The 9,433-nt window shown below is 38.7% G+C and overlaps 2 protein-coding genes across 3 annotated transcripts; both read left to right on the plus strand.

Annotated features, from left to right (window-relative positions):
- Nucleotides 1-4,549: 4,549 nt before the first annotated feature.
- On the plus strand, nt 4,550-6,220 carry LOC111467418 (transcription factor TCP15-like). The gene has a single exon (XM_023112304.1). The coding sequence runs from the start codon at nt 4,788-4,790 to the stop codon at nt 5,859-5,861; it is 1,074 nt and encodes a 357-aa protein (XP_022968072.1). The 5' UTR covers nt 4,550-4,787; the 3' UTR covers nt 5,862-6,220.
- A 1,108-nt stretch (nt 6,221-7,328) lies between these two features.
- LOC111467434 (HVA22-like protein c) lies at nt 7,329-9,123 on the plus strand. 2 transcript variants are annotated; one of them, XM_023112329.1, is made up of 5 exons: nt 7,329-7,534; nt 7,617-7,643; nt 7,726-7,848; nt 8,635-8,881; nt 8,954-9,123. In XM_023112329.1, exons 1-5 carry the CDS (start codon nt 7,479-7,481, stop codon nt 9,023-9,025), a joined length of 525 nt encoding a protein of 174 aa, XP_022968097.1. In that variant the 5' UTR covers nt 7,329-7,478; the 3' UTR covers nt 9,026-9,123. The 2 variants fall into 2 exon arrangements, with proteins under 2 accessions (XP_022968097.1, XP_022968098.1); XM_023112330.1 differs by having other exon boundaries at nt 7,334-7,534; nt 8,957-9,123.
- The last annotated feature ends 310 nt before the right edge of the window (nt 9,124-9,433 follow it).

Below are 9,433 nucleotides of genomic sequence, written 5' to 3' on the forward strand. Positions count from 1 at the left end.
ATATATATATATATATATATATATATATATATATATATATATATATTATATCGCAAAAATAAAAAGAAAATTGACTTGACCAAAAACAGTACGAAAATGAAATATTTATGGCCTGTTAACAACTAACATTCCCACAAAATTTAAATAAATTATTTTATTTTTAGGGATGAATAATTCATGTAAGGTAAGGCATCGTGTTCAAGATATTTAGATGTGCAACATTACACGTGATATCACTTTGAGCTACTCTCTCCAGCTGCCCTCTTGCCTGTCAACTTCACTACATTATTATCCCACTTTCCCTTTTATTACTTCTTTCTCATCTACTTATTGCCATTTCTTTTTTCCCCCAAAATTTTACCCCTCAACACGAGTTTAAGTCGGTTCAATAGGTATAGACCGGTCAAAGATTTAAACTTTTCACCCTTTGATCGATGGTGGTCCTCATGTAGCAACGATTTTGAGACGGTTTAACAGGTATAGACGGGTGAAAGATTTGAACTTTAGACTCTTTGATTGGAGTGGTCCTCATGTAGCAACGATTTTGAGTTGTTTTAGCAGGTATAGACTTTGGAAAGATTTAAACTTTTGACCCTTTGATTGGTGGTGGTTCTCGTGTAGCAACAATTTTGAGTCGTTTTAGCTGGGATAAACGAGTGAAAGATTTGAACTTTAGACCCTTTGATCGGGATGGTCCTCATGTAGCAATGATTTTGAGTTGGTGTAGCAGGTATAGACAGGTGAAAGATTTGAACTTTTGACCCTTTAATCGGTGGTGGTATGTATGAACTAGTTGAACCAAGCATGTCATGCTAGTTGATCATGGGTGAAAGATTTGAACTTTTGACTCCTTGATCAGTGGTGGTATGTTTGAACTAGTTGAACCAAACATGTCATGTTAGTTGATCCTAGGTGAAAATTTTGAACTTTGGACTCTATGAACGGTAATGGTATGTTTGAACCAACCATGTCATGTTAGTTGATCGTGGGTCAATGCATAATTTTTCTTAGAAAAGAGATGCTCTTCTTTACACATAGTTGTAATGAGTGTCGATTAGGATAGATTAAAAAAAAGAAAAGGAAAAGGTAAAAATGTGTTAGGAGAAGGCAGCTTTATGAAGAAAAAGGAAAAAGAAAGGTGTTGTGAGGCAGAAATTAATATGAGGAGGGAGGAGGTAGCTGGTTTTCTCAGACAGCATGATTGTGATGAGTCCTTTTTAGGTTTGTATCCACACCCAACGTGATTATGTCGTTGCCTATAGTGACAATGCATGAGACAAAGCCTTTTGGTGTTAATGCCCCAAAGTATAATCAAAATCATATCTTTCTTGTTCAACCACTCCAAAACCCTTCTGCAAAGTACACTACACCTTACGACAACACTAACAAAACCAAACCAAACCAAACCATGTTCCTTAATATTAGCAAACTGTCTCTAACATAACCCACTTGCTCCTTTCTTCTTCCCATGGATTATCCTTAATGGAAGTTGTTTAATCTTACGATTAGTCTCTTAAATTGACTTGCTCATCATTTGGGTTGCTTATGATTCATTCATTGCTAGTTGTTGGAATGTTATATTATCATGTCTCACTTCCTTTCTTTTGTTGTTTTTTTTCCCTTTATGGTGTCTCCTTTTTATGTTACATTTTAGAATATTAGTCACATGGGTCTTTTACCCTTACGTGCTTTGGGTATTGGATCGAATTCTGCCCGTCGGCTTTTCCTCGCACACGATTCTTCTATCTTGTAACAAATAGTCTAACCGATGTGAGATCTCACAATCCACCCTCTTAGGGGCATGACGTTCATGTTTTGTTCCTTTCTTTAACCGATGTGAGATCTCACAATCCACCCCCTTAAGGGTCCAGCGTCCTCACTGACACACCGTCCGGTCTCTGGTTTTGATACCATTTGTAAAAATCTAAACTCACCGCTAACAAATATTGTTCATTTTCACCTATTACGTATCGTCGTCAGCTTCTCGTTTTTAAAACGCGTCTGTTAGGGAGGGGTTTTTACATCCTTATAAAGGAATGCTTTGTTCCCCTCTATAGCCGACGTGGGATCTCACAATCACCCCCTTACGGTCCTAATGTTCTCAATGGCACACTGCCCGATGTCTAGCTCTGATACCATTTGTAAAAGTCCAAGCCTACCACTAGAAGATATTGTCCACTTTGACCTGTTACGTATTGTTGTCGGTCTCACAGTTTTAAAATGTATATGTTAGAGAGATATTTTCGTCCGTAAGCTATTGGAATCTTATATTGTATTTGGTTGGAAATGTAATCTCAAAGAGATCTAAGGGAAGATACTGTTAGAACAGTGATTAAAAAACTGAATAAAGCTGATGTATCTGAATTCAAACTGAAATATATTCAAAGCTGCAGATCAATATGCATAGTACAAAGGAAAGGAAAGAGAAGAAGCGTTCTGCCCAAGAACTCTGCTGACTTTGGTGTGATTTTCAAATTGGGATATATTGAATAACACCAACAACATGACAAAAACTAGACTACAATTCATTCAAAATCTAAACATTTTGCACGTAAAGCATTTAAGATATTTCTAAGGACCACATTTCACATAACATTAACTCTTCAACGCATTGCCTCGCTTGCAAGATAGGGACCTCAAAATTTGCTCATCTCTCCAACAAGCAACCACCAGTAATAGTTGAGCTTCATTCAGTTTGTCACTGACTGATATGGGAATCCTAAAGTAATATCACAACGTCTACTTTGCACACCGTTCAGTGTTTGACTCTAATATCCTTTGTAACCGTTTATAAGCCCAACGCAAGTAGATATTGTTCGCTTTCGCCCGTTATGTATCCAGGTTTCGACCCTTTATAAGGAATGCTCATTCCCCTTTCCAACTGATGTGGGATCTCACAATTCAACCTCTTGGGAGCCAGCGTTCTCATCGGCATACCACTCGGTATCTGACCCTAATACCATTTGTCCGCTTTGACCTATTACGTATCGCTGTCAGCCTCACAATTTTAAAACGCGTCTACTAGGGAGAGGTTTCCACTCTCTTATAAGGAATGTTTCATTCCTTTCTCTAACCGACGTGGGATCTCACAATTTACCCCATTTGGGCTCAGCGTTCTCGCTGTCACACCACCTAGTGTCTAGTTTTATACTATTTATAACCGCCTAAACTTATCGCTAGCAATCCACCCTCTTATGGGCTAGCGTCTTTGCTGGCACACCACTCAATGTCTGGCTCTATATCATTTGTAACATTTTAAGGAAATATTTTTTGTTTTAGCCTATTACGTATCGCCATTATCCTTTCAGTTTACGATAAATATTTCGTTCTACTCTAAGATCCATACTAAAAATGAGTGTTTATTGGAAAAAAGGATTGTGAAGAGTGAAAACCCCCCATCGTATCACTTAAAAAGAAGAAAGGCAAATTGGATGGTGGAGAGATGGGTGAGAGAAAAGCCGAGTTTACGTATGGCTCAAAAGTAAAGATAGAAAATTTATTGAACAAAAACAGCAATAATAAGAAAAGGTAAAGGATTATCCTGTCCCATCGCCTTTCGATTCAACTCCATGCACTTTCTTTGATTCCCCAAACAATGTCACTGCCCCTTCTTAATTTTATATCAATCACCAAACCAAACATATACTCAAATGCCCGTCTCTTCGTGTCTACTCCTTTTAATGCTCCGATATCATTTGTAATATCTCAAGCTCACCGTTAACCGTGTCTAGCTCGAGGAGAGAAGGGGAAATACGAAAAAGGTGAAGCCCTTGAGAGGCAAAGTGAAAAGGGAAAAGGGTGTCAATTGCAAATTATGTCAATGATGATAGGAATGATATGGGAGCCACATGCATCATGTTATTTAGATAATTCATGACCTTCCTTTTAACAGTCTCTCTCTTTCTCTCTATCTCTATCTCTCTAGAATTATTAGTTTTTTGACTTGCCTGTTTGTGGGACCCATCCCACTATATGCCTTCATATTAACTATGATCTCCAAGAATGAACGTTCAATCCTACCTAATCCTTTTCAATTACACAACCCTAATTTCACACCCTCTTTTCGTGCTCACGTATCAAACGGTTGAGAGGAAGATCATAAGTTTAAATTGGGTTTGACCCTCTTCAGTCGATGTGAAATCTACTTCTTGGAAGTTTCGTTCCCTTCTCTAACTGATAATGAGATCTCACAATCCACCTCTCTTGGAAGCCCACTGTTCTCGTTGACACACCGCGCAATGTTTAGCTTTGATATCATTTGTAGCATCATTAATCTCACGATTTTAAACACAACTCTACTAGAGAGAGAGGTTTCCACACCCTTATAAAGAATGCTCTGTTCACTTCTCAAAGAGCTGATCTAAACATAGTTCAATGCATAAAACACGTAAGAAATCTTATCTCCACCAAAAGCAAAGTCACAAAGTCACGAAATCTTATGCTCAAAATGGACAATATCACATCAATATCATTATAGAGAGTCTGATTGTTGACACAGAAATCCCACTCATTATTTTTGTTGCTTAAAGCTTGCCCACTTCCCATATCTTCTCTCTCTCTCTTTCTTACTCTTGTATGGATCAAAAAGGAGGAAACTTTGAGACACCCACACACACACAAAGCTCTGCCAGCTCCCATCTGAAAGGAATTCCATGCTGATCCACAAATACATGAGAGAGAGAGAGGAGAGAGAGAAAGAGACCCAGTAGGCCATTATGTGATATGATCTAAGGGTCAGCTACAGATGTACTGGTAGCCAAAAAAAAAGAGACAAACAGTCTACGCTTATGATCATGGATGCTGAAAATGGGATCCGAAGACCTAATTTTCCATTACAATTGTTGGAGAAAAAAGAAGAACACCACCCTTGTTCCACCTCCGCCAACAACGGAACATCAACCACTACTCCAAATCTTCAATCCTCTTCTTCTTCTTCACCCAACAAGCCCCCGCCCAAAAGGACCACCACCAAAGACCGCCACACCAAAGTTGACGGCCGCGGTCGCCGTATTCGTATGCCGGCTCTTTGCGCTGCTAGGGTTTTTCAGCTCACTAGAGAACTCGGCCATAAGTCCGACGGGGAAACAATTGAGTGGCTTCTACAGCAAGCCGAGCCCGCCGTAATTGCAGCTACTGGAACCGGTACAATTCCGGCGAATTTCACTTCACTTAATATTTCCCTTCGTAGCTCCGGCTCCACCATCTCCGCTCCTTCCCACTTCCGGACGAGCTATTTCAACCCGACCCAATTCGCTGTTAGGACAAGATCCGATCTTTGGGATCGGAGTAATTCTCTCGTGGATGATTCTTCTACATTCTTGAATTTCAACTCTCCCAATTATGTCAAGCACGATCAGGGTGGAATTGATTTGACTGAGGCGGGAAAAAAACGGCGGCCGGAGCAGTCGGAATCTTCATCGGAAAATCCAATCGGGAATTATTTGGTTCAATCGAATTCCGGGTCGATTCCAGCTAGTCACGGCACGGCTGTGCCGACAACATTTTGGATGATGACGAATCCGAGTAATCCAGCGAGTGATCCGATGTGGACATTCCCGTCGATGAGTAGCAGCAGTATGTTCAGAGGAGCAGCTGCAGCTGGTGGCAGTGGCGGGTTTCATTTCATGAATCTTCCACCGCCAATGGCTCTTTTGCCAACTGCCCAACCGTTGGGTTCCGGGATCGGTGGCAGTGGCGGCGGTCCAGCCACCGACACCCACTTGGGGATGTTAGCAGCGCTGAGTGCTTATAGAACGATGCCGGGATTGTCAGTGTCAGAGTCTCCGACAAGAGGAGTGGCGGCTGTTCATCAAAGTGGGAATGAAGCTCATGATTCCACTTCAAATCGTGATCAATCTTAGACCCACAACACATCTCAAAAAACATGTATGCTTGCTGCTTTTCAATCCTAATACATACTTTTTTCTTTAATTTATTTCTTTTAGTGATTGATTTTCTGAGTAAATACACCAAAAAAAAAAAAGAGTGATAGTTGTTTCTTGCGGTTTGTGTGTATGAGTTTTCATTAAAACTGCAATTTTCTTTAGTATTATAGTAGCTGCGATGGATTTGGTAAGCAATTAAGGCTTTTTTGATTACCAAAAACAAGAAAAAAAAAAGGCTTGGATTTGGCTTGTGTTCCCCCCCGCCGGCAACTGCCTATGTTTTCATCATATAAATGAATATCAACCAAGTGAGTATTTTCGGTTTTTGAATGTTATATCTATCTATCATCTGATCATGTAGAGAATTTTAAGTTCGTATATCTTTCTATATCTGGACTTTTGTATTTTTTAGACATGAATTAGTCTAAATGCTCGTAACAATTAGTCGATCGAGTTCGAAATGTATACAATGTTTTGGCATGAATCTATGGTTTATAAGAAAGTAATGATCGTGTTGATTTGGAGTTTTTTTTGAACGTGGTAAAACTTAAGAAAGGAGGGAGCAATGAGTTGTAGAAGGGAAGGATAATGTTGGGATTTTGAAGTTTTTCTATTTAATGGGCTACTTCTTTGTCAATTCGAACTCTTCTTTATCCGAAATGATCTGTTTGCCTCGAAATGACTTAGTCCAATAGGGAAATCCCAATTCATCGAGCATTTTGATACAATCAAATAGAAGGTCTTGAGGATGCCATATTCTAGGAAACCAAACTATGTGATTGAATAAATCCTCCTCTATGGGTTACGGTTTCTGGACTCCTTCCCATATTTTCAAACTTCGATTCGTATTGTTCATAGAGAATCTATGATCAACGATAGAACAAAACCCATTTTATATCATATCTAAGTGATTCCTCGATTTGGGCGGATAAAAAATACATAAAATATCATATCATCTTAAAAATATTAACTTTACCAACAAACCCTTTTGCTAACTACTTCATAAGCTATTATTAGTATCATTAGTTCAATCAACTTTTAGATTAATGGAAAATATATGCTCTACCTTTCACTATACTTCACCTATCATTTTTATATCCATGTCTCCCTTTTGATTTGATACTCACTTACGTATATTTGGCATCATCTGTCACCACATATTTTTCATCACTAAATCTCGTTGACCATTGACGAGACAAAGATATTTCTATCTTGTTCCCAAGTCGTCGTAGATAAAACAAACATTTATTCATCAACTAAACCATCAAACCAATTAAATAGATAGAACAACGAATTGAACCAGTGCAATGATATGATATTGTCTACTTTTCATGTACCGTTAGAGGTAATGTCTCGAACTTCGAAGCCAATGGGTGAGTGGTAAGAGTGTATATTGGCGGAGGAGATTAGGCACCCACTGAAAATCGGTGCCTCTTTTCTCGTGTACCATAATTCTCGGACAATTAGCCCTACTGTCAAAAACACCTTTTTGACAAACTTTACTCCTACGTCTTTCTCTATCCATCAACCTCCCCTTTATTTCCACAGCCATTTCTTCCACACCAAACAAACCTAGTTTCAATTTTACAGGTCATGGGTTCGGGGAACTTTCTTCAAGTCGTGGCCAACAACTTCGATGTTCTTGCTCTGTAATCCTTCTACTTCCTTCCATTGCTTTCAAAATTTGCCCTTTCTTTAACTTGTTTTGATCTCTGGCTTTCAACTTTGCAGGCCAGTGGTTTGTCTTGTGTATCCACTGTAAGTCACCAATGGGTTTGTAATTTTATATTAACCTTATTTGAATTCACAGCTACATTGGGTTGTTTTTCTTTGATAATAGTTACGCTTCGATCAAGGCTATCGAGACGAAGTCAATTGTGGACGACCAGCAATGGCTCACTTACTGGGTTTTGTACTCACTTATGACTCTCTTCGAGCTCACGTTTGCCAAAGTTCTAGAAGTGTAAGTAGGCTCTGCTAAGATGGTTGGGAGAGAGTCTCACGTTAACTAATTTAGGAAATGATCATGAGTTTTATAAGTAAGGAATACACCTCTGTTGGTATGATGTCTTTTGGAGAAGCTCAAAGTTAGCCACGAGAGCTTAGGTTCAAAATGGACAATATCATACCATTGTGGAGATCCGTGATTCTTAACATGGTATCAGGTATCAGAGTCATGCTCTTAACTTAGTCATATCAATAGAATCCTCAAATGTCGAACAAAGAAGTTGTAACGGCTCAAGCCACCGCTAGCAGATATTGTTCTCTTTGCACTTTCCCTTTCGGGCTTCCCCTCAAAGTTTTTAAAATGTGTTTGCTAGTGAGAGGTTTCCACATCCTTATGAAGAGTGTTTCGTTCTCCTCCTCAACTAATGTGGGATCTCACAGAAGTTGTGAGGCTTAAACGTGTAGTCAAAAGTGACTCAAGTGTCGAACAAATTGTGTATTTTGTTCGAGAACTCCAGAGAAAGAGTCGAGTCTCGATTAAGGGGAGACTGTTCGAGGGCTCCACCATAAACCTCGGGAGGCTCTATAATGTACTTTGTTCGAGAGGAGAATTATTGGAATAGAGTCTCACAATAGCTAACTTAGAAAATAATCATGGGTTTATAAGTAAAAACTACGTCTCCATTGGTATGAGGCATTTTGGGGAAGTCCAAAACAAAGCGATAAACGCTTAGATTCAAAGTAGACAATATCATACCATTACGAAGAGTCGTGGTTCCTAATAGGTTAATTCTTGTTCCAGGGTTGCGGTTTGGCCATACATGAAGCTGATAATAATGAGCTGGTTGGTGCTACCACACTTCAATGGAGCAGCACACGTTTACAAGAACTTCATTAGGCCATACTATATGAACCCACAAACTTCGACGCTATGGTATATCCCTCAAAAGACCAAAGAAATTTTCAGTGCCCCAGATGATGTTTTAACTGCTGCTGAGAAGTACATGGAACAACATGGAACTGAAGCTTTTGAAAGGCTTATGCACAAGGTTTGTTCATGCATTTACTTAACATATTATCTATGGAGTTTGATCCTGATGTGATTTGTTTGTCAACTTTAGCAGCAGGCTGAAAGAGATAGGCCGAGGAGGAACAACAATTACATGATATTCGATGATGATTACGTATATTGATTGAATTGTGTACTTGTAACTCGCTGATGATGTGTAAGAGGATGGTTTATGCATAAAATGTTATGAACTTGCAACATCATGTTCCCAATTCTAGCTAAGTATTTATCTCATGTTCATTAATTTACTTTGAAAAACTAAAAAAAATCGATTGATAATAGAAATGTCATATGGGCGGGGACTTTCCCTTTCCCATCTCCGTTGCCTAACTGGTTAAATATGATACAAACTATCAACTAATACCTAAAAATCAGAGAAAATATATAACTAACTAAATCTTAGTTATAAAATATCTGGGTAATCAAATCATAAGATAAAATATACTACTAACAACTCTCATAGATAAAAAAAATATATTACCCGAGTATATAAGATATACTTCATAACTAATTATTAAAATATATTCTCAAA

This window comes from Cucurbita maxima, unplaced genomic scaffold, assembly GCF_002738345.1.
Source record: "Cucurbita maxima cultivar Rimu unplaced genomic scaffold, Cmax_1.0 Cma_Scf00034, whole genome shotgun sequence".
Lineage (NCBI taxonomy): Eukaryota > Viridiplantae > Streptophyta > Magnoliopsida > Cucurbitales > Cucurbitaceae > Cucurbita > Cucurbita maxima.